General features: G+C 35.6%; 1 protein-coding gene across 9 annotated transcripts in view; it reads right to left on the bottom strand.

Moving 5' to 3' along the window:
- Ctns (lysosomal cystine transporter cystinosin) overlaps positions 1-27,116 on the bottom strand; it is a 167,707-nt gene that overhangs the window by 52,501 nt on the left and 88,090 nt on the right. For 7 of the 9 annotated variants that reach the window (XR_014128700.1, XM_081742124.1, XM_081742123.1 and 4 more), the window contains 3 exons: positions 24,716-24,886; positions 22,744-22,861; positions 18,957-19,059 (listed from right to left, as the gene is read on the bottom strand). Coding sequence is in view for 8 of the 9 variants with exons in the window: in XM_081742124.1 (XP_081598250.1) it covers positions 18,957-19,059; positions 22,744-22,861; positions 24,716-24,886 (392 nt within the window). In the remaining variant the exon portion in view is untranslated. Of the gene's footprint in view, positions 1-3,766; positions 12,643-18,956; positions 19,060-22,743; positions 22,862-24,715; positions 24,887-27,116 lie in introns of those variants that run through there. The other 2 variants (XM_081742128.1, XM_081742125.1) reach the window with 2 other exon arrangements.

Genomic DNA, 27,116 nt, shown 5'->3' with positions numbered 1-27,116 from the left:
TAATATTTACTGACTAAACTTCGGCTAGCTGGGACTTTGCTCCTATACTCCCGCATTTGCTGGCGTACGGCCTCGCACCTATTACAACATTTGCTTCCATTCTTCGCACAGCAAGAGTACGTTTATGCATTATTCTTGGCAAAAATTTAAACCCTTTCCCCCCTTAGAATGCGCATTTCACAGTGAAATGATAAAAATTCATGTTGGCTTAAGTGTTTCAAATGGTTCATTCGTTTCGCCCTGATGATGAAATTGATAACCTCGAAATATGACTATCTTATATCAATTGCAACCCCATTCTTTTTCTTCCCTTCTGAAAAAAAAAATTAAAAACGTTGAAACGCTTCTTAATTATTTTAAATAAAAAAGGTTTAAATACCAAATTTTATATGTCTAAACCTTAAGGGATTTCGAGATAGGGTCAACTTATTTTAAGACCTGCAACCTTCTCTCCTTTTTTTTTTTCTTTTTTCTTTCCTTGTAAGAGAAATATCAAAAGACGCAGAAATACGTCTTTAATTCTAGACTGCGCGAGAGAAACAGTGTAAGTCAGAGATTGGCCAAAATAAGATAAGTCAAAATTGGAGATCTATATGTCATACTCCACCTCCGGTTAACTTGATATAAGTCAAGGGCCGCGGTGGCTCAGTGGTAGAGCGTTCACCTCTGGTGCTTGGGGTCCCGGGTTCGATCCCAGCCCCCGCCAAGTGAACTTTGTGGTGGACAAACACCGTGTGCGTGGGTCTTTTCATCGGGGTTCTCCCGTTTCCTCCCACTTTCTTCATTCCACCATTTCATTCATTACTCATCATCACCGTCTCCTTTAGCCTAACCGGCATAACCGTGGGACGTAAAACTCAAAAGATTTTGATATAAGTCAATTGTGAACGTGAATTGAATAATCGCGTCTTGGATTCTGTTAGTATAAGTGATCCATACTTATGGTTGGTAACATAAAAAATTGCCTGAAAACCTGTGTTTTTTAACCTTAAAATGCATTTTGATGTCAATTTGCATCATAGTGAATCAATAACAATAACAATGATATTCTTAAAATGTGTACATTAGCGAATAGCGCACGCCGATGTGGCACCAATGGAGTTAAGCTTCCTACCACACAATTTTCATCTAGTGGCATAGGTCGAACAGATAGTGTCAGAGAGCGTCCGAAAGCATATAGAAACCACAAAACGTGCACGTTTCTTACTTGTAAACTTTTTCACAAAACCGTTTTTTGTTCTCTTAACATTAAAAGAAAAAATCATTTTTTCACAATCTGCCATACCCCAAGGTTTGTGCTGATATTGACTCTAAACTCTGTTTTCACTAGTGTAATACAACCGTGACATCTATCCTGTAACTTGATACGCCAGAAGTAAAAACATAAAAAATCATATTATTGGATATTATTTACATTTATCTACGTAATGCATAAAGAAAGAAGAAAAATAATTTCAACACGACTCCAAAATTAACTTGTGCAATAAAGAGGTTAACTTATACTATTTCTCCCGCGTAGTCTAGAATTATTTTAAATGGAAAGTCTAAATACTGAATTTCATGTTTCTAATCTTATAGAATTTCGAGAAATGGTCATCCTGTTATAATACGAGGGCTATCCAGAAAGTACAAGACCATTTGGGCCTGTCGCGGCACTGGCTAGCGTAGCCATCTTGGTGTCAGAACGTTGCCACTCAGTACGCATCCAGCTGTTGTAGCGTGAGGACTCACGTTCTTAGTGTGTTTTCTATGACGTGTTACAATGTGCTGCAACAAAAAATCCCACTTCTTGTGAGGTATGTTCTGTGATTAGGTTTTTGTTGGCAAAAAAAACTACAAGCCAATTGAAATCTTTCGAAAACTTAGCGCGAAGGGGTTGTTTTTTCACGAGACTGCACATCCAGACACGACCATGCGTACCTGGGAACTCCTGGATGGTTTTGGATGGGAGGTGTTCGATCACCCACTATACAGCCCGGATTTGGCACCGAGCGACTGCCACCTCTTCCCAGCGATGAAAACATGGCTCGCTACGCAACGCTTTGATACTAACGCCGAACTATATGCTGGTGTAAGCCAATGGTTGGAATCGCAAGCAACAGATTTCTACCGCGACGGTATTGAAAAACTTGTGCCATGGTATGATAAATGCTTTAATTTGCACGGCGGTTATGTGAAAAAATAACTTAAGAGTGAATTTTTAAATGTATATAATACAATTTGGTTTGTTCATTGTTACTTTTATTATTATTATTATTATTATTATTATTATTATTATTATTATTATTATTATTTAAAAACACGTATCTAATTATAAGTCCATAGAGCAAATGTCATGTCTTTAACGTTTAGAGATAAGGAAATGCTATTATAGTAACATTTTAGTATAATAATTGCCACTCATCTCTTCCCCGTTGAATTTCCGAAAATCCTTCCTTAGTGGTATTTTACGTCAGAAATCCTATGCACTATCAAGATTTGAAGTTTCTAGCTTAAGCGGTTTGCCCTAGGCGTTGATCGGTCACTGAGGATATCTTCTTTTATATAGAAATGTGTTGGTCACAAAATATGTGTTACGAATTTTCATTAAACTGACATGAAATGTTGATCAAAGGAAAGGTGGGAAAGCAACACAGGTACCAACGATTCTGAGATACCCGTCATGGTTCTCCATATCAAATGAAATTATATTAACAAGGTGAAATTACACAGATATATATATAAAACAGGTATCTGTAATCCTTTACGGTCCTTTGTCGAGTGAAACTCGACATTTTAGTTTCAGTCATTCCAGTCCGATATTGAGCCACACTCGACATGCTTTTTACAACATGGTAAGAATCTACAATTTGGAGCTTGAAACTTGCACGAAACTGAAATACCATATGCTCTAATTTGTAGCAAATTAATTCAAACTCGGAAAAAGTAAACAGGACGACTGCAAAGGGTTAACTTGACAAGGATACTTAAAGGCAAGAATTCACGATCCATTAACACTGGAAGAGACCAACCACGATATGTAGTTCTACAAGCAGTGTGGTTTCCTAAGAGACGCGCACTGAGGACGATGACAATTGGTCGCTGAAACGTATACGTCGAACTAATTATGAAATAAAATGAAACCTTTAAGTTTTACGTCCTACGGTTGTGCCGGCTAGGCTAAAGGGGACGGTGATGATGATAAATGAATGAAATAGTGGAATGAAGAAAGTGAGAGGAAACGGGAAAACCCCGACAAAACCCAAGCACACGGTGTTCATACACCACAAAGCGCGAGCTTGGATCGAACTAAGGACCCCATGCATCAGTCGTGAACACTCTACCACTGAGCCACCGAGCCTCCATACTTAAGTCACTAATTCAGGACCCATTAACACTGGAGGAGACCAATCAGGATATATAGTTCAAGCAGTGTGATTTCCTAAGAGACGTGCACTGAGGATGATGACAATTAGTCGCTGAAACGTATACGTCGAATTAGTAATGTGGGTATTTTGGTAAGTATTCTTATTAACACGTCTTAAACTTGAAATTTTATTTCTTATCTATCCTGTGATCAATTTTTGCATTAGAGTATTGTTACTACTCTACAGTGCACAATTCTATGCAATACTCAGTAGTTTCTTGTTCATTCCATTTGTATTGTACCTTAACAATAGCATGCACTGCTTCTATTCTAACAGACAAGTTAGTAGTACGAAGCGAATGCAAAAACAGGAAAAGTAAGCAGGTTATGTTAGATTTCCAATGAAGAAGCTACACAATATATTTAAAAAAAATAACTACTTTATTAACATAGTGGAAGATCTATTATGTTCATTTAAAAGTACACGAGTTCATATCCACACACAAATTCGTACAAGGTTTGGTTAGTTAAAAATAGTTCAACAATAATCTAATGAATTAAAATTAATTCATTGCCGTTATTAATTAATTAATACACATCCATAACTAAAAACAAACTCTCAAATACAAACATATTATAAATAACAAAATTACTAACGTAATCCCAACACAATCATGCTTTTACGCAAAATGCTACTTACATGCAGTTAAAAGCAATAAAAACATGTGTTCACAACATTCTGATTTTGTCAACTCAACTGTGAGTTAGGGATTATTTAAGCCGTGCCGTGCTGTGGAAAATCAGCGCCCGGGGCGAGAGTATACGACGGCGCCCCCGTACATATGAGAGGTCAACAGACTAGCCCCGAAGCGCCATCATGGTTGGCACGAAGCATAAGAAAATTTTCAAAAATAAACCCTGCTTTTCCTTGATTTTAAGCTTTTTTTTAATTACTTTTTCCTTCCATTTTATATATATCTTTTAGTTTTTCCTCCCGAATTTTTTGCCCCTTACTTCGGCGCCCGGGTCCGTCGCCCCTTCCCCTTCCCCTCCACGGCACGGCACGGCACGGCAATGTACTTAAGTACGACTTGTGCACAGGCGCTGCGAAAATAATCTTTATTACGAAACATTTAAAAGCCTGTCGCTCTGCAACGCTCTATGCACAAGCAGCACCTGGACGTATCACATCGAACTATCACAAATAAAATTACGTACTACACATCAAACTATCATAAATAAACCGGTATTACTACTCAGAAACTACTATACACATCACAGTACAATACAATGTCATTTCTACTTTAAAAATTTGAAAGGTACTCTCACTACACTAACACTACCACACGTTTGTGTAACTTGTTTAAAAAACTATGCAGCATACAGATTCTCAACAAAATGCGCACGCATCAACAAGTGGATATGCGCACACTACACTTAAATATTGGAACGTCGCACTCGCACGGGAAAGACACAAAATGAAATATTATAAATATCATCTAATTAAGGTGATTAACTCCTCACTTCAATAGCTTTATCATCTATTGTTCATAGCAAGAAATTTCGAGTACCTACTCTTCAAAATGCATTTTTACCATAACGAGTATTTATACATCACAAACAAAACTAATCATTTTAAAACTACCAATTTTAATCGCATTTAAAAAATGAATAAATAAAAACAAAAACAGTTTTGATTCTGTGATATCTAAAATAAATGCACTTAAAAGTATAATGTAAAATATGAGCACTTAAACTTCTTTAGTAGGATGGAAATGCCAAGGGTACCGGCATTTTTAGGGAAGATATAATTGTTAACTGTACACACTGAAACAATTAGCTTTCAAGCCAAACAGTTCGTCGTCAAAGTATACAAAAAAAGAAAAACATACTAGAGAGTCCGATCGTGCGTCACAGTATTCATTTCAGCTACGGAGTTTAACGTTTTAAGTGTGGAGACTATACAAAATGTAGACGGACGTAGTTTAACATGTGATCTGAAGCACATGAGCTCCCGTCACGAATCGAACCTGGCCTCTCAAACTGAAGGTACGTATGCAACCCATGTATGTTACGGATGCAGGAACTTAGACTTCAGCCATGCAGGAACTTAGACTTTAATTATAATTATTTTTGACTGTAACACATAAATGAAAGCTCTCTAGGTTTTTTTTTCTTCTTTTTCTTCGACGATTACGTGTTCATGGCTTGAATGCTGTTTCTATTCAGTGTCATGAGTGTTACCTTGTATACAATTTTTTAAGTACTTTTTCACTTTCATTTTCATATACTCACGTTGGAATTTCGCCTAAGATACAGAGGCGCTGGGGTTTACAATAACCAAGAACTACGTTATACATGATTGTAATATGGTATACACAATAGTATTTAGGAAGAGATTATAGGTCATTGTGGGGTTAGTGTACGACGTGAAAAGATGACGTGTGGCTCCTAGATGTATTAATATCTTTATGTTACATGTTATTATTTGTAACATCGACCTAGATTTTTCTGTCTTGTAATTTTGTTGCAACCCGAAAAATCCTTTCCTTGCATCGCCATTGGCTCCTACTCACTCCTCAGTTCCAAGCTTTTCCACATATTTTAGCTGCTAAGCTTCCACAGAACGTGTCGTCTGCTGCCTCAAAACTTCAATTTTGAGCCCAAACCCCTCATCCCTCTTCCCTGTTTCTTCAAAAATACTTCTTTTAAGAGTCAAGACGACTTCGGAGACAATTATAGCAGAATTTTCACCATGGATCTGAGCTTTATTATTACAATAAAGCATAGAATATTGTCTACAAAACGTTTATTTCATTTCTTCTTGCAAACTTTGTTGAGAAAAATGTAAAATAATGAGTTAATTATGCCTCTATTAGATATTCAGAATGACACAAAATTTATTAGAGACTGCGAGGGCTTGTAGTGGGTACGGATCAGAGTACATTTTGAACAGGAAACCATGTCAGGAAAATATAACTTTTGACTGCTACAAACAAAAGCAAAGCAAGCCTGAAAAATACATGTTGTGTATGTGTATCGGAGGATCGTATGCATTTCTGTTACATGTCTTCTATCAATCCTGGGTTCCGCTGCGCTTTTTTTTTTTTTTTTGTCTGTATGTGTGTGTGTGTGTGTGTCAAAATTGAATATCCGTTCGGTGCTGAACAATACTTTGAACGTACCGTCCGAGGCAATCTCAATCAACATTTCGGAGCAGATAGATAGGCTGAGGTTATCTGATTTTGTACCCTGCTCGCTCACCCGAATTTAACTCTATTTTTCTTTTTCCTGCAGGTTCCATAAGAAGTGGCAAATTTTCGAAACTTGCATCCAATCAGAGGAAGATCTCTTTTTATGTATCATAAATGCAGGATAATATTTAATAAAGACCATGGATGTTCGAGAGTGTATCACGGAGCATGCGACGCAGATATAATTGGTAGTCGCAAAATGAAAATAAAATGAACTCTTTCAATTATGCCGGCTAGACTAAAGGAGGCGCTGATGATGAGAAATGAATGAAATGGTAGAACGAAGGAAGTGACAAGAAACGGAAGAACCCCAAGAAAATGCACGCACACGGTGTTTGTCTATCACAAAGTTCACTTGGCGCGAGCTGGGATCGAACCGGGACCAAACGCACGAGAGATGAGCCACCGCGGCCCCAGGCAGTACGTAGGTTTTTCTTTCAGTAGACACTGTGTTTTTTCACACTTGCTTCGCTGTTGTCGTGTATCATGAATACGGTGTTTCAAGACATGCGTTACTATTTAAGATGTACTTTACTCCATACCTCCTACAAGCCCTTGAAGTTAATACTACGATATTTTTTTTATCACTCCGTATATTAAATTTGCATGTCTAATTTATTTTGGATATCGTTCACCTTTTGCTGTTAAAAATAAACTCTAAAAAAATAGCTAGATTCCATGATGAAAAATGGCGTTTCTCTTTTCCAAATTTCTCCAAAGTATACTTAACTCTTGATCACAAGATTTCACATTTAAAAAGATGTGTGAAAATCATTTTTTTTTTTCAAAGAACTAATACAAACTGCTTTCTCTAAAGTTAATTTATTTATTTCAAACGTTCTGTAGTAATACAACTAATACTGTTGTTTCTCAACTTTCTGATTTCTAGCAAGTCTACGCCACAACCATTCACAACATTTTTCTTTTCTTTTTTTTAAGCTCTTAATAAAAAAAGGAACATCACGTCGTCTTAAAATAACTATAATTATTTCTTGGCAGTCTTATTAGCTAACGAAATCACCAACTAATACTTGTAAAAAGAAATGAATTTTAGGTTTTAAATAATCAAAAATTAACAATAACAAAACGAAATACAGGAAATACGTTTCTGTTAACTTAATAATAACCAACACACAACTATATTACGTCTTAAATGCATAGTTTAGTTAGTTTCCACAATCCAAATATCAACAAATCTTTACATGTCGTTTTTTTTTTTTTTTTTTTTACCATAAAATCTATCACGACAACAATGAAATCCATTTTTACAAAAAAAAAAAAAAAAAAAAAGCATTAAAAGTTTGTATAGCTAGTATTAAAAATTCCGTTCTATTGGTGTATAAATATTTTTAAGGAACTCCAGTATTTGACTAAAAATAAAATACAAAAATGTGGGACAAGCATTATAATTTAATACACGTATGTATTTTCCGAAAAAACAACAATAATAAAAATGGCCACTTTGTGTTTCAGGAAGTGAGACTACGTAGGATTACTTAATAAAATAAGACACCAGAACTAATTTTGATTAAGAAACTACAAAATGGTAAAACTGTTTTCTTGTAAAAAAATACAAAATCTTTTGAAGTTTTAGCTTTGGCTTAGCTCGATCATCTTTCAAGTTCTGGGTATTTGTCGTATATTCTAATACTTTCTACATTTCGAATATTATATTATATTTGCCATACTTAACAAATAGGGAAATCACAAAACTGAGAAACTGTAGAAAGCATTTAATGAACTACACGTTTTCTAAATAAGCAAAACAATTGTAGCTCTAAAAAAATAGTAAGAACAGCTCATCATCAACAATGACAGCTATAAGTTCCCAATCATTAAAATTATTCACTGCTTCATTTAAAAATAAATAATAATTACAATGGACCTTCGTTGAGCCTGACTTACTAAAAATAATACAAAATTTACCATTTTTCTTTTGCTTGTTTATTCATAAGTGAAAGGAGATAATGAAATTAAACTTACCACAAGCATAAACAATGTTATTCTACAATAGAAAATATGAACCTGACGAACTTTCAGTGTTGCCATCCATAGAAATTACAGTGTTGCCAGACAAATCTAAGTTAAGGCAGTGACCAGAGGAACGAACTCAACTGCATTTGATTACGTATCATGTTGTCTTGGAACCCTGTGAACTACTTTTTAAATAACAGTTGTATTTAATTTGTAATAAACAAAATAGTTTTAACATATAGTTACTAAAAAATTAAATAATAATGTTATTTAAAAAGCAGTTGACAGGTTACCAAAACAACATGATGCGTAATCAAATGCAATTGAGTTCGTTCCTATAGTCGCTGCCTTTGAGGGAAATGTTATTCTGGCAACACTGTAATTTCTAAGGATGGCAACACTGAAAATTCTTCAGGTTTATATTTTCTGTTGTAGAATAACATTATCTATGATTATGGTAAGTTGCATTTCATTATCTCCTTTTACTTATGAAAAACACGCAAAAGAAAAACGGTAAATTTTGTATTATTTTTGGTATGTCAGGCTTTAAAAAAAATAAATAAATAAAAATAACGAGTGTTTATACTGAAACTATTGTCAATAACTATCGAATACAGCTGAAACATGTAACATACAGATTGAACTTGCAACGTAATTTGATAGGAAACTAACTTTTAATTCCAAGTATACAAAGACATCATTATGAGGATTACTTACCAGAGCTGACTTGAAAATTTTTAATACGATAATACTACTCATAAAAAATATAACTGCGTATACTTTCTTAAAAGGCATACTGAGCTTCGTATACTCTATACCGAATTAAACAGAATGGGCGGATAAATGTAGGTGTGAAGAAAAATAAATAAATAAATGCCATTATTGACTATATATAAAAAACATAGTGCTGAAGAAAGTACTTACAATGGTATTCCTAAAAACGTAGACGTTATTTTATAATGAAACACTTCGAGAACTATAGAAAATATATATATATATTACAATGAAAGTAATAAGCTTCGGAATTCTTTACACTAAATGGACTACAAGTAACATCCTAAGAAACACACGTGAAAAACTTTCAAGCTAAAGACATACGAAAGCTACTGGTGAGAATTTCGGGAATTAATGGTTTCCAAAAGAAGTGTTCTCCGGTTGCCTGAAAGTTGTGTGCTTTTACGTATGAACATCGCGAGTATTTTTACGTAAAATGAATCGATATACTCTGGACATCTAAAGAAAGCTACTTCTCCCAGTTTTACATGGCATATTATCACGCAAACAAAATAAATAAATAAATGTATAAATATATAATAAATATTATCAGCTCTGGCAAACAAATACTAATATCAACTCTCCTCATTATTTGTAAGTTACCTATGAATTTCCTCCACATTTTTGAGATCCAAAATTAGTTAACAGCTTTCTCATGTGTATGATTTACAATACTTTACTATTAGGTTTCACGTTAGATACAATGTGAATCGACGCAACTAAGTATTGGACAACTTAAAGGAAATACATTTATACTCCATGCGTTCTCTTTCAGTTTCAGAGTTCTTATCAAAAGAATTGTAACTGAACTTATCTATACACGCTATTTTTAATAACTATTTTTCTTGAAATTCATTTATAGAAAATGAAGTATTAAAACAAATATATACCCCTGAAGGTTCACATAAATAGTTCAAGTGAAATGGAAACAACTCTGTAATTTCTGACGAACTTTGAACCTTCTGCACCATAAGAACTCATTAATTATATTTTAAAAGTAGGGACAGTACTCAACCAAAAATGAAATTCAAACCAATATTAGGTTTAAAACTGTTTTAATATCCTGCGCCTACATATTACTGCATTTATGATAATCATATTCCGAAACTCTGCTAAGTGCAATTGCCTTAATATCCTGCGCTTACATATTAGTGGATTTATGATTACCATATTACGCAATTCTGCTTAAAAAACACACGAATTAAAATGATCGTTTTCTTGATTTACAAGAATGTTACAGTAAATTACTGTCGACAAGGTCACATCAGCGGATTACTCCTATGCTACCGAGGATCTCGTCCAACGATTTTAAATAGAGTTTCCACGATTTATATCGAGGAAAGTAAGTATCTCTTTGTGGAAAACCTTTTTAAAAAAATTTTACAAGCGGTGTTTTATTGAGAAAGCTATAATAACGACGCAACGAGAACAAAAATATGCCAACTGTCTTTCCGTGTCTAAGAAAACGTTATGGCCAAACGCTGACACTATCATTGTAAGATATTCAATCTCAGATATGGAACATACCAAGTGCCAATCTAAAGCCTATATTTCTACATATGTATATAAAATAAATAATTACGTTGTAAAAGAAAGACTCGCATGAAGAGCTATACAAAGTAACTTACGTTTTCAAAATCTTAACCAGAGCACACTCATGATGTGTAAATTCTCCAGACGAAATCCACCATTTTCGAGGTCTGTTTATTGCAAGATTTCAACCGTTTATATTAGTTTTCGATACTTGAATCATAGACCACATGATTACTTGAATAAAAATAACATTATTTTAGATTCCAATTACAATTTTTTGATAAGCTCCGAATCGACGATACTTAGTTGTCCTACTTTTTTTCTTTTCTTAACTTAAGACATAAATAGTACTATAGTTGTACAGTTGTACACTAGGAACTATTCATAAGGAGACCATTTTTACGAAACACAACAATCCTTACAATTCTCCACCCTGTTAATGCCTATTCAGTCTTCTGTACTATAACAGTTCAATATCACATGAGAACTTAACTTCCATTTGAAACAACAATGATCAGGCCTATTATATCGCGTTGAAACGTATCATACAACTAACTTTCGACTAGCTGCGTACAGCAAGACATTGACACTAATTTCCAGATCTTTGGTTGTTACCACATATGTGAAACTTACACCTTTCTTAATCAGCAAAACTACATTGCAAAAACTTACGAAATAAGTGTTCACTCGTCAAATGTGTTAAGAATTCAGTATTTTGATGTGTACTTAAATTACCACTATTTCCTTGGTCCCATGACTAAGTTTTCCTGAATATTGTATTGAATCTAGGATGACGTGTCTTTTTCAAATCCGGAACAGTTTTGAGATCTTACTCACTTTTACAGACTAATTACATAACAATTATCTCAAGACCACCTGTTTTGAAGACTAAACTCCAAGGTAATGTAACCTGCTTTAGAGAAAACGACTCAACCATTTCTTTACAATTACAACAAAAAAATACTGAAAAATTAATCAGCTATAAAGATTATAAAATGATTAAAAAATCACTTCTCCAATTATAATTTTTGAAAATAATTCCTTCACATAATACTATCACATGTGATTAAAAAAAATACTTAAGAAACGATTTAGTGTATAACTCATACTCTGAATAAGCCTATTACCATTGCAAATTCTTGAATAAACTTGTATCTTACAGTTTAATGTAAATATACTTATAAACACTTGATACTGCACAATTCTTTTTCGCTGAACCTGTAACTTAAGTTGCTAGTTGAAATCGTAACTCACTCGACCGTACAACAACGTCTTAAACACTCGAAATATAACATGCCTTGGAGCAGGTTCACAGCCGGTATCCCTATTTTGTGAGGAAAGTAAATTTAACAAACCTAATTTAATTTTCTTTCTATAAGGGATATTTTTTTTAAAAAGAATTACACACGGTTAATCTACAGAAACAAGCCGCCACTCCTATTCTCTGGTAGTACACATACATCAATACACACACTCTCTGCTAATATTTAGTTGGTAATTCCATTATCTTCCACACTACACAACAGTTTCTACTTACAAATAATCATGAACCTACTACTGCTGCATAGAGAGGTAGAAGAAATGTTTTTCAAAATAAATGTTGTAAAATAAGACGGGTAAGAAGAAAGCAGAATGAAGACTCTTAGAACAGGCGAAAGCCAGCGGAACCTATCACTAGTTTGCCGTAAAACCATTGATACAAAGAGTTAGTAGCGGGGTTACTATTATCATTTGTTAAGTAGATACATGCTTGAGGGACCACTGAAATAAAAAAAATAAAAATAAAACGTCTGCTGTTAAGAAAGCTGATAACATACTAACCATTTATTACAACCCACTATACCATGCTCTTATTAAAATATACCAAGAATAACTCACAACAACACGGATCAGTTTCGGCCATACTTTAGGTAATTCATATTTTCTTGAAATCGATCAAAATAAGAACAAGTTTATGGACTGACCACACATTACTTTCAGATAAGAGGGCAAAATAGAGAGCAACATAAGATGTTTATTGTCAGCAACATATCATTTGATTTGATTTTAAGTTTAGCGTCCCGTTCAGCAGCGAGGCTACATGAGACGTGGACCTACAAAAAATGAAATGAAATCTTTAAGTTTTACGTCCCACGGTTATGCCGGCTAGGCTAAAGGAGACCGTGATGATGAGAAATGAATGAAGAAAGTGGGAGAAAACAGGAGAACTCCGAGGAAACCCACGCACACGGTGTTTGTCCACCACAAAGTTCACTTGGCGCGAGCTGTGACCGAACCAAGGATCCCATGCCAGAGGTGAACACTCTACCACTGAGCCACCGCGGCCCCCACGTCGGCCTACTGTTTAACGTACGATCCGAACCACGTGAGCTCCCACCGGGAATCGAACCCGGGTCTTCCACGCCAAAGGCGCGTATGCTAAATGCTTAGCCACAAGGAAGCTCTAGCAAACTATCATGCAGTGTCAAGCAGAATAATGGATCATGTGACAAACTATTTTTCTTAAGCCCTTTCTTTCCTGTTATCCCATATTTATACACAGAGAAAAATTAATTTATTTTTCAGAGAAACAAATAAATATTTTAAAAATATAACTGAAGCTCCACTAAAATGTAAACCGCTTGAAATGGAGTCTTATCAAAAAAACTCAAAAGCTTACTTAGTTTGAACGTCCGAACTCACCATTAACAAGACTTAGGTAAGGAAAGATAACCCTTACCTTCCCAAAATTTCTTTTCTGCTGTTGCATAAGCATTATTCTCTCCGTGCGAAAAACAGGTATTTCATACTACTGGTTTCTACTCTACTAAATAAATGAGTAGAATTTCTTCTCTTTATTATCCGGTTTAACCAATTATTTTAAACGATTTAAATCACTAACGCTCAAGTGTAAATATTATTTTAAAAAAGTGTCTTAAAAGAAAGGGGTCATCAGTTTATCTGGTATCTTTGTGTAAATTTGTATCCGATAACTTATGTCTCATTAACTTCTCTAGGACAGGCTAACATATAAAAGACCTTTGTAATGAATCTGGTATGTAACTAGGTTATGAATTACTGAAGAAGACATCAGCGTATGTTGAAATGATTTAGTAACAATTTATTGAACCGGTTACTAAAGTTTAAGAAATTCTACTCGTTGATTTGATTTGAGTTTACCGCCCCTTTTCGACACCGAGGCTAAACTAGACGGAACGCGCGCAAGCCACTTGACCGAGAAGAGATATTCGAGGCTTTAAGAGACACTGTTAAAATAGCTTAATCATATCGGAGACATACGGTCCCCTTAGCACATCATCACCGAAACACAGGTACTCTCACCTGAGGAACTCTGGTCGCTCGCAAACAAGACAATGCTTATAATTTATCCAGAAACACAGAACAGCCCTTTTCAATGCTACTGTCATGAATATATAATTCAACCGAACATATCTTTTTGGTCATTACTTTGGTAATACACAGTATGTCGGAAAAATAACGGAACTTTTTAAATTAAACAAAACGAATTAGGCATTTTACCAACTGTAGTTATTTTTACTCAAAATACATACTTTCTGCGTCAATACACCGCTGGGCACGTTCAAGCAATATTAGTATAAAGTTTTTAATGTCCTTTTTTCGGAACCGCCTCAATGACCCTCGTCACGGCAAACTGGACGTGTATAACATTGTCATAAAATGTTCCTAGTATAGCCTTTGCAGGTCGTACTTGAAGCATCAAATCTCATTACTAGTTACAATCGATTCCAAGAATGTTCTGTTCCGTCTGGCTATTTTAATCAGGTCCTTGCAATGTTCAACGCGAACAAGTTTGCTCTCGTCAGTTAAGATGTGCGGGCACAGATTTTCCGTTTCCTTTGTCAAAATTTCGTGAATCATGTCTTTCGTCGTATTCAATTCCTCTGCCATCCATCTCACAGTCGAATTTGCATCGTGGCCATCATTTCACGCACTTGTTCTACCAACTCATCCTGATTTTTGTTTTTCGGTCTGCCTGGCTTACGGTCGTCTTCGAAGAATTCACGACCGTTCCGAAATCGCGTATACCACTCGAACACACGTGTACGAGATAAGCACTCATCACCATACATCTGTTTCATCATTTCCAATGTTTGTGTAAATATTTTACCTAGCTTGAAACAAAATTTAATATTGACTCTTTGCTCCAGCGTGTTTTTGTGACGAGGTGATACCAGATACATTCACTTTTCTTGCTCTGACTTGACACTCCGTTAATCGGTTCTCATGATTGGGGTCTAGTTTTGTTGAGTAGATATCCAGTTTCCCGATTATATTTTGCTTCATAAGGTGGAGCTAATGAGTAAAAGAAGTTCCGTTACTTTTTCCAACATACTGTGAACTACCCAAGGCGGTACTTACGGAGACGGATACTGAGGATTATAAATTACCTCTGAAGTTCTTAAATATAAATTGACATTTCTTCCATTTGTAAAAGTTTCTGTAATGAAAATTACTTTATCACTTTTCAGGTTATAATCTCTCTCAAATAATACATAAATGGAGTACAAAATTACTGCTGTCGAAAGCGATAGCAAGTATTCTGCTTTTCATAATATTTAATTGTAACTAATCGCATGTTATATCTTAAAACGGGATAACAATGTAACAATTCAAATCCTTCAAATTTTTAAAAGCTAGTTGAATAGTGGTATTTTGTTTGTTTCATTTACGAACATGAATTCCGTGCGAACAACAAAGGTTAATTTCTGAGTAATTGAACTGTTTATTTCATAGTATGGAGTCAACTTCCAAAATTGACTATTTAGATGGAAAAATTCTTACTCGATTGATGCCTTTTTTTTTTTTTGGGGGGGGGGGGGGTCAGACCTGTACGCTGTATAAGTTACGAATATTATTACACGAATTTTCCAGTATTTACTGCATACTAGTACAATTTTTAAAGTGAATTCTTAAGTTTATTCCTCCCCGCCTTCTTTCAAAAAAAAAAAAAACTTTCAGTTTTACGTCCCACAGTTATGCCGGCTAAGCTAAAGGAGACGGTGATGATGAGAAATGAACAGAATGGTGGAATGAAGAAAGTGAGAGGAAACAGGAAAAGTCCAAGAAAACCCATGCATACGGTGTTTGTCCATCACAAAATTCACTTGGCGCGAGCTGGGATCGAGCCAGGGACCTCATGCACCAGAGGTGAACGCTCTACCATTGTGTGCCCGCTTCCCCCCCCCCCTTCCTCTACACACACACAAAATGACTAGCAGAATACACCTATCCCGTGATGTTCTTTTGTCATATTTTCAGAATGAAAGATCAAGTTTGGGCTCAGTTTTCGAAATCTTTCGGTGAACTACGCTCAAAAAATATTTAACTTTGAAGAAAATTGACTACAATACTATCTCTTCTTTCCAATTAGTATTAAAAGAACTTCATATTATTCTGCTGTGACTATAAGAGGTTTATTTTTAAAATAAAAATAAAGATAGTTAAAAACACACAAACTATGACGTAATTAATAATCCATGGTGTTGTAAATTATTCAGATATTACCAATATTAGTTTGAACAAAAGCATTAGTATTATTAATATACTTACACAGCATTTCTGGCACTATTACTGAAAGCATACATCAAAATTTCTAACTATTTCATGCGGTTATCATCACAATACAAACATAAACTACACACATCTTATCAATTAATTACCAAAAAAAAATTTAATACTGAAAAATATTTAAACTAGTAATTTAAAATTAAAACAATTCCTTGTATAGTTATAAGAAAAATAAACTTTAAAATGTAGTTTTAAATCTGAGTTAAATTTAGAGGCACCATGCCTGGTTTGAATAAATTTAATTCAATGTATCTAAATAAATTATTTTGAGGTACAACAAGGAAAACAAAAAGTATCTACAATAACGAGAGTACAGACACAATTTCTTAAATGAATCAGAATGTTGAAAATCTTCTACACACCATTCCCGTCTTAAATAGCAACTTTGTTCTCATATGACCGAGACTACCTTCCATTCGGATCATAATAAACGGTTTTAGGATGGATCAATACTACACCGTGTTTCAAAAAAAGAATGACCTGGCTTTGGACGGTAATAATTACGGAACATGGGACGTGCCAACACGGAAATGAGTGTTGTTTGAATGGGTGTTGTCTAGAATTTCAGAAAATCGCCGTTAGATGTCAGCCAATGCGTCTTCTCAGTTTGCTGTCAGTCAGAAGTAAGATGGCGTTCGCTCAACAGAAGACGTTTTATGTGCTGCAGTTTGCAAACACGGACTCAGTGATTTCGTGTCTGGTACTAACGAAGGTACTCACGCAAACAATTTTATAGAGGGAGTTCGGATATGAGGATATAATTTGAAGTACTCACCAACTACCTCTACAAAAATTGTTGCGGAAGTACCACAGGATTCTGAAACATGAATATTTAAACAGGGCACATACTAGTTTCTAAGTGAAGTCTTGGCCCGATTGCGGTAAGTCTCATAGTTTTGGAGCTATAGACCTTTGAAGTTAATTTTTTCATGGTTTCGTCAGCTTACAACTACGAAATGAAACATTTGTGCACCCAGGTCGGTCTATACTTTTCGTCTTATCTTGGTGTCACGAATCAGCTCCTAAACGTTGTCGCTGTCGTTTTTGAAACACACTGTATATGAAATTACAACTGTCAAAAGGTATTCTCAACATATGGACACTGGATTATCCACGCACAGCAGCTAGGCTGTGGTACAAGTCATGTGGTCTGAGTGGAGAGCATCGACTTCAGAAGTAGGAGAGTGGAGAGTGAGTGGCTGTTCTGGGGGAGTGGACTGGGTGGCATATTGGTTAACGCATCGGCACCGTATGCCAGAGATCCCGGATTCGAGTCACGGTTCAGTCATTCACTTTTTCACCCTGTGTGTGTTATTGAATTCGCACCTACAGATGATCTGGTGTGAAAAAAAAAATCAATTATTTCCTCCTTTCGTTAATATGTAAGCTTCAATTACCTTGACGTTAAAAGCTGTTATCTTAATAACTAAAAATCTGAACTGCCGCCGCATCTTCTACAAATATGGTCGTAGTCTTTTGAAACTCTGTCCATCAAATATGAGGTCCGTTGATTCGAAGGTTTACTGTACTCTTTTGAACTCAGGAAAAGAAACGAGCTATATCCTACTTTTGCTTAACACTGGCTTCGATCTGCTACGTTAAGTAATTAACTATATAATCTATCTTCTGGTAAGATATCGCGTATCTGCCTGTGCTCTCGTTAAAGTAAATATATTTTATCTATCAAATATGATATGCACACGAAATATGGATGTGATGAAATTACAAAACCTTAAAATTAATTAAAGAAGCCAGAGGGACAGATCTGGAACTCAAACGAGTAACTGGAGACAACAAGAGGAAAGAAATCATGTAGTGCTTAAGGCAATCATAAAGGCTCGACTTTCACCAACAAATGGCAGCACGTGCTCCTTAATCTTCCCATTGTATTTTGTAGGAAGTAACAATATTCAAAATAATTCTATCAAGTTCAAAAAATAAACATTGCCACAAAATTTTTAAACGGCTCCTATATCGAGTTTACGTATTTTCTACGGAATAAGCACATCATACAGAGTTACGTGATAGTTTGAGTTTGGCTACACTGTATTTAGTTCTCCATATATCTGGATCTTTTGATCCAAAAACACACAGAAACTCAAACGAATGTTGGAAAATCCAAACGAATCAGTGGAATGACAAAATGGGAGATCTGTGCTTCACGCAAGCTTACGTGGTCTAGTATCAAAGGTACGAGACCTTCGTATCAGAGATTAGTTTCCCAGAAGAAAAACGAGCACAATGGGACATTTTTTTTCCTCTTTCTCTAATAACAATTTTTTAGCTGTATTTAATAATAATTTTCCGGATGTCAATTAGTTCAGACTAATGCTGTTAAAGTTCGGATGAGAATAATTATTCGAAAAATGTTAACAATTCTAGTTTAAACTAGTTGCTATTAGCAAATCCAAATACAACACACTATTTTAAATTTAACACCATACGCAAAATGTTTACTTGAAATAGAAGGTATAAAAGATACATACCGATAAAGCACGTAATGTTGAACCATGAAGAAAATGTCGAATACTACTGAGAACAAACCTAGACCAAATTTTGTTGGATCTCCAAATATTGACTCCCAGTCATCTGTAAAACGATGAAAAAGAAATACAAGTATTACACAGACATTATAAAGAATCCGAAAATACAGAACATTGTATCACAAAAAAAGTACTGCTACTATTGCAAGCACCATTTTCACAGCTAACAGAAAACAAGACTAACCTGGTGAGAGGCGTCCATATATATATTGTAATATCCTATGTGATGTCGTAAACAAGCAATTCCACGCATCAATGTTTACAAACACCACCACATGGTTCGGCAAGAGGATCTCCCACCAGAGGGACCTATAATCACATGCAGACGACGGCTTCTGGCCCCTCCCACGGAGCAGAAGACGACATCGGAGCAGCAGCGCCACCGCCACCCAAAGGACCCTATAAATTGGATGGACGAAGGTAACTCGAGACCAGTTTTCTGGTGACCCTCCTTTAGTCTGCTACGGGACTCTTGGAGTAACCTAACCTCAGGCCTCTAGTCTGCTACGGGACTACGCCTATCCTATCTCCTGGCTTAGCCAGCTACGGGGCTCTGTTGGCCACTTAACCCGCCTCTGCTTGCTACGGAGCATTGGTTCCTTAAATCCACTCCTCTTAGCCTGCTACGGGGCTCTGTTGGAGATCCTGTCTGCGACCTTACGGTCAAAGACCACCTATAACTCACCTTGATTCTAGAGAGATCAATTTGTATAGTATTTTGTGAAAATACTTTTACAATATATATATATGCGCGAATGATTTTCGTGTTTTAACAAATCCTAATATTCTCATGTATTTTTTTTAAACTTGAAATGAATTAAAATCTTTAGATAAACGTACCATAATTATGCGCTGTACGCTAAAGGAAAGACGGATGATTATAATGGAAATATCCAATTATGAAAGAAATGGTGGAACAGAAATGTTTGAGGGACGGAAGAACAAGGAAAAAGTTCACTAACTTGATACTGTCCACCATATATTCTCTGGATTGGGATCGGATTAAGCATTCCTCGCCCCAGAGGTGAAAACTCCCTCGCCCAACTACTTTCTTGAGAACATAATCGGATATATGGCGGTCACTAATGTTGTTACAGAACTGAGCATCCTTCTCACTTTCAATCTTTTCTTCATGCTCTCTATTCTTCGTCTCTCACTTTCAATCTTTCCTTCATGCTTTCTATTCTTCGTCTCTCACTTTCAATCTTTCCTTCATGCTTTCTATTCTTCGTCTCTCACTTTCAATCTTTCCTTCATGCTTTCTATTCTTCGTCTCTCACTTTCAATCTTTCCTTCATGCTTTCTATTCTTCCGTCTCTCACTTTCAATCTTTCCTTCATGCTCTCTATTCTTCGTCTCTCACTTTCAATCTTTCCTTCATGCTCTCTATTCTTCGTCTCTCACTTTCAATCCTTCCTTCATGCTTTCTATTCTCAGTCTCTCACTTTCAATCTTTCTTTCATGCTTTCTATTCTTCCGTCTCTCACTTTCAATCTTTCCTTCATGCTCTCTATTCTTCGTCTCTCACTTTCAATCTTTCCTTCATGCTCTCTATTCTTCGTCTCTCACTTTCAATCCTTCCTTCATGCTTTCTATTCTCAGTCTCTCACTTTCAATCTTTCCTTCATGCTTTCTATTCTTCGTTTCTCACTTTCAATCTTTCCTACATGCTTTCTATTCTTCGTCTCCTTTCGTCTATTACTTTCATAAAACTTTCTTATACCATTGCCCTGTATTTTTACCGTTAAAAATGAATTTCCTTATCTCTGAAAAATAAGTATGTAATATATGGTTTTCATTGACCAGATATGTAATACATGGTTTTCATTGACCTAGAGAAAGCGTATGATAAGAGTGCCACAGGATCATATTTAGTGGGCACTGAAGAAGTGCGTTCCGAACACATACACCTGTATAATTCAAGATAATGGATGTAAAACAGCAGTGAAGAGCGCATGCGGAATAACAAAAGAGTTCGCAGTTAAATGTAGGACTTAATCAGGGATCTAGTCTTAGTCAATACCTTTTGCTAATTGTGATAGACAAACTTACAAAGGATATCCAAGAATTAGCACAATGGAATATGCTATTTGCGAATGACGTCGTGCTGGTATTATGTTCCAGTAACATACGTGATGAAAAACAAAATTAATAATTGCTATACTCACGTGAATTCTATGTTCACTCCACGAAAGTAGCATCAAAAGTGATCCAAGCACAAAATTAAAACGAAAAACAAGTCCTATGACCTTGTAAACAAAATCAAGTACGCAAGTGAAATTTCCGAAAACAACCAAAACATTACATAAACACTTTCTAAGTGTCTATTTTAACTTTAAAAAAAAATCCTTTGGCGTACTTCAAAATAAATTAGTATAAAAACTGGCAATTTTGAGCGATTATCATCATTCAACGTTCATTCAATCATAGTTCGTCTTCCGAACAGTTAGTGAACGCTTGAACCACAACGTTTGGTGTCCATCATCACCTATGTTACTGAAACATAATACTGGTGAGTGAGAGCAAGGCAGCTCTGCAAGGGAAATTAAGATGCCTGGAGAGGAGCATTGGAGAGCAAAGGGCGCTTAGAATTACTGGAACTAACACAGAATATGTACACTGCCCTTTTAGGAAAAATATAATCGACAATACAACAATATGACTGGACGAAAAAGAGACGGTAATGACGAAGAAATTCAAGTACTTGGGAGCAGTTCTGCAGGAAAATGTAGAAATAGATGATGTAAACAGCAGAATTAGCAGCCGTTGGACGAAATGAAGGGAAGCAGAAGGAGTGCTGTTTGATCGTAGGTAACAACACGCTTTAAAGGAAAAGTTTACAAAACAGTACTGCGGCTTGCCTTATTATATGAAGCAGAATGCTGGACAACGAAGAAGAGAAGAGGAACTGAAGTTGCATATTGTAGACATGAAGATGCCGCGGTGTATTTTTGAAGTGACGCAGAAGGGCAAACTTATGAACGAAGTGATCCGGAAAACAGTAAAGATGAACCCAGTAGTAGAAAAACTGCATGAATTTAGACTGAGATGGTTTAGGCATATAAGAAGACCTTTATGGAATCCCGACCTCACCGAGTAAATGCTTTACAGAACGAGACGAGACCGAGACCGGCCAAAGAGTGTGTTAGGAACGATATGGTGCAGCGTGTTAAGAACGATATGGTGCAGCGTGTTAAGAACGATATGGTGTAGCGTGTTAAGAATGATATGGTGCAGCGTGTTAAGAATGATATGGTGCAGCGTGTTAAGAATGATATGATGGGTGTTAATAACGATTACATTAAGAACAAAGGGTATCACAGCGGATATGACACAAGATAGAAACAAGTGAATGATAGTGATCCGAAAAAAGGATTCCAGCTAACTGGGAAAAACGCTTAGAAAAAGAATATATGTAATCATTACATCCTTTCTCCACGTCTTTATAGATTTTAACAGTGAAGTTCACTCGCTGTACATTGAAGTAATTCCCAACTGGTTTTCTGCACTGGAGTTTGTTATCTCTAAATACAAGCAACTCCACAACTGCTTCACAATACAGACAATGCTGGGCCTCACCAAGAATCAAACCCGAGATCATGGAAACCAAAAGTACTCATTCAAAAACGTGGAACTACAGAAACAGCGTCAACTAATAAATCATGAAATTGTACTTCACGATATATATGAAATAAAAAAGAAAAAAAAAAAGAAAAGAAAAACGACTCACTGTAGTTATAAGCGTTGAGTATCATTTGAAGCATACTGAGAATTCCACCGGTGAAATCAAGAAAAATATTTCCTATGCTCCAGCCGACTGTACTTTTTCTTCTATAGTTCATATACGCCTGTAAATAAAAATAAAACATATGAGACAAATAAAAAGACATATCACGCATAAATATCATCAATAAATAAACACATATTATTCAAAATTCCTTTTACTTGGAGCATGACCTTATATGTTCTGCGAACATTTAGCTTCAGCACAATTATCCTATGTGCATCCCAAACTTATAAACAAAAACCTGACTGACAAGTCTACTTATTTGTTCACTAGCTCGCTAAAAGGAATCATAAAACAGTAGCAAACGAAGATCGAAAATGAAATGAAATGAAATCTGAGTTTAAACGTCCCTTGAGGCTAACGGAGACGGTTGATTATGGTAAGTGAATAATGATGGAAAAATTGGTGGAATGAAAATGTAGGAGAACCGGAGAAACTCCCAGAAATTTACTTGGCCAGGGATCGAACCAGGGACCCCACATAGCAGAGGTAAGCGCCCTACCACTGAGCCACTGTGCACCCCCCTCTCGAAAAAAAAACTGAAAATTGAATAACTGACCTGATAAACTTGTTTTTTGTAAAAAATAAATAAATAAATAAATAAATAAATAAAATAATCTTGTCACAGGGGTCCCTTGGTGAAAAAATCTTTTAGTGAAAGAAACTACGTGTGAATCTCACTTCTTTTCTTGAAAATAATTTTATATGTAACACAAATTAGGGAAGAAATTAATAATTCTCCGTAATTGACAGTATTACAGGACATTTTGTACTTTTATACATTAAAATACATGCCAATTTTCTTTTAATATTAACGATTATGCGTATATTATTTGAACTTCTATGACATAATCTTTATTATACTGTTTTGTTGATTGAGTTGATTTTGAAAAAAAAAAATGAAATGAAATCTTTGAGTTTTACGTCCCACGGTTATACCGGCTAGACTAAAGGAGACGGTGATGATGAGTAATGAATGAAATGGTGGAATGAAGAAAGTAGGAGGAAACGGGAGAACAAAGAGAAAACCCACGCACACGGTGTTTGTCCACCAAAGTTCACTTGGCGGGGGCTGGGATCGAAACCAGGACCCCTAGCACCAGAGGTGAACGCTCTACCACTGAGCCACCGCGGCCCGCTGAGTTGATTTTGAATTTAACGTCCCGTTCAGCAGCGAGGTACTGCTTTGTTGTCAGTTCAAGCTGAATTCTGGAAACTTGACTTCACCTGCTGGGAAAAGTCATAATATAGGTGACTGAAACCGTTCACGAATGCTGCTGCAAACGAAATAAACAAATAGATCCATACTAAAAATTTTAAATAGTTTAAAGTGTGTCAGTTACATAGTCCTTGACTTTCGTAAATAGACCGACCCAAGGTTCTTTGTGTACGTCCAACTTTTACCATAATGCAAGACTTGTCGCAAACGAAAAAATTCGAATTTAAAAAAAAAAAAAAAAAAAAAGTGTACTACTACTACAATGCAAAAATTCAATTACATAATATAATTTATAAACGGGTTAAAGAACCTAATATTCTTACAAGTTAAATATTTTTACGAAAAAATAATAATAAGAGTTTGACAATAGTTACTACCTAACTGCTTCATATCTCACTTACTAGATGACTCTCAAAAATTAACTCACTTCAAAATTAAATATCGTTCGTAAATAATACGTATGTTGGACATGTCTTACATAAGTGTGAACTAACAAACGTCGAATTTATGTAACTCCAGGGCTGTCTGTACTTTGTCCAAATAAATACCTGTCTTTCTGTTAGGGAAGAAGATATTTGTATTCTTTAAGTCCAACAGTGCTCCAAGGTACAGACTTTACTGGGTTAATCCATCATTATTCTGTTCCTACAGATACTTAATATGAAATAATTTAAATAATTGTAGTTTTCAACTCACCTGAGGTATATATTTAATCAATGTGATACAGAGCTTGACATATGAGCAGAAATATAAGAAATCCAGCCACGTAATCACAAGAGTTATGGATAAGATCACACTTATCCCCAAAAATAAGGCGAAAACTCCTAGAATCAGTTTGGCCGTAAGTGAAACTCTTTGGTCTGCACGCTGGGGAAAAATTAAAAAAAAAAAAAGTTAGTAATTTTAAAACATATATTAATTAATACATATACTTGACACGTACAGAACACATACCGTTGTTACCTCTTTGTCAAGGAGATTATGTCGTAATTTCTCAACTAAACGCTCACAACACCCTGTGCTATAACTCATGAAATATTCTGGTCGCCAAGAGGCTTTTACAAAGCTAGGAGATGTACAGTCAGCACATGGGCTACTACACCATTATCTCTGGCTTCACAGATAGAGTTCACTACTTTTTGATACAAATAATTTTCGAACTACATTACAATCTTGAATCAACAACAAAAACTGTGTTTCAATCGAGAATCAAATTTGAGACAAGAACTATCGGCTGTATTATACCAAAATTCGAAGAGCCGAAACTACTATCCGGAACACATTTAAGAATCTTTTAGATGTAAGTGTAATAGTTTCTAAACCATATTATATTTGATAAATGGAAGAACTGATCCTATGGGTGCGAGGTGATGCCTACCCATAGAATACCAAGAACTGTTCACAGACAAAGGAACCTCCATAGTTAAGCAGTTAAAAGAAATTCAAACTTCAATTTTCTTGGTGTGTACACTGTGACATCATTTATATTCAAGTCAGCAGAGTTCGGGAGTTAAAAATAAATAAATAAATAAATAAATAATCCATCATGTCGTAGGTTCAGCAGCGCTGCAGAAATCTATTCACTGAAAAAAGGGAAGAGAATCCTTAAGAATTAACACAAGATGTTGAGGAAAGATATCCTTGTGTTTCCAAATATTCATTAGAGGAATTAATTTTAATTCTTTTTTTCCTTCCCCTGTTTCTTCGAACATTTGAAGACCATTCCGTGTACACACGAAACGTTGTTATTTGCAGATATATATACGAGCAGTAAGTACAATAATAATTCTATAGGGTGTTCCAAAACACCACCAATGTTTGGGAGGCGATTCCTGACTCCAAGGCAAGATAAAAAGTATGGACCAACTTTGGTGCACAAATGCTTCCTTTCGCAGTTATAGGCTATCAAAAAAAAAAAATCTAAATATGCATGTTTCAAATCCAAATATCCAAGAATCCAAATATGCATGTTTCAGAATCCCGACTACGGTAGATCCCATAGTATTGGAGTGATGGACCTTTAAAGTTCAATTTTTTTTTTCATGTTTTCGGCAGCCTATAACTGCGAAAGGAAGCATTTATGCACCCAGGTTGGTCTATATTTTTTGCCTTATCTTGCTGTCAGGAATCACCCCCCAAACGTTGTCGGTATTGTTTTGAAACATCCTGTATATTTGATGACTCAAGAAACAACACATGTGCAATATAATAAAAATAAATGATAATTTAAAATGATGAACAGGAAGGTTTTTGACAACAGTGACAACTTCATTAAAGCTATGTGATTCTTCGTCACGAACACCTTATAATTGTTATTTTATTTATTTATTTTTTTTATCAATTTATTACTTTTATTGCTTTCATAAAGAACTAGTACTAGTTCGAAATGAAAGGTTTTCATTTGGATTTAGTTACATGAATCTTTAGTCGCACGCTAATGTCTTAATATTCCAACGTATAATTTACACGTTTGCTACTATTTGTTTTATATATGACGAAAAGTCAAAAGATAAAGGGCCTTTTGTAATTTCTCGCACTAGGATTTGGTAACACTGCTAGTATCCAGCGCTGAATTAGTGTCGTCCGCAACACGTCTATGCAACATGTCACTTTTATTCCCGCGTTAGTCGCTGGAGTTAGAGTTTTCTATTATCAATGTACACTCATGTCCAAAATTATTGTCGCATGTCTATAAATATGTTATTGTAGGAATATAATTTGATAACGAATTCGCCCGATATTTCTTATAATGTTGGTATGTGTATAATTGGCAAAGAAAAAAAAATGAAATTTTGAGTTTTACGTCCCACGGTTATGCCGGCTAGGCTAAAGGAGACGGTGATAATGAGTAATGAATGAAATGGTGGAATGAAGAAAGTGGGAGGAAACGGGAGAACCCCGAGAAAACCCACGCACACGGTGTTTGTCCACCACAAAGTTCACTTGGCGGGAGCAGGGTTTGAACCCGAGACCCCTAGCACCAGAGGTGAACGCTCTACCACTGAGCCACCGCGGCCCCAATTGGCAAAGACATGTATGTGGCGAATTTCATCTCAAAAGGGCAGTAAATAAGAACAATAAAACGAAAATAAAACTT

The sequence above is a fragment of the Thermobia domestica genome, chromosome 16 (genome assembly GCF_964235325.1).
Source record: "Thermobia domestica chromosome 16, izTheDome1.hap1.1, whole genome shotgun sequence".
Taxonomy (NCBI): Eukaryota; Metazoa; Arthropoda; class Insecta; order Zygentoma; family Lepismatidae; genus Thermobia; species Thermobia domestica.
This window is presented reverse-complemented; position numbering and strand designations above follow the sequence as displayed.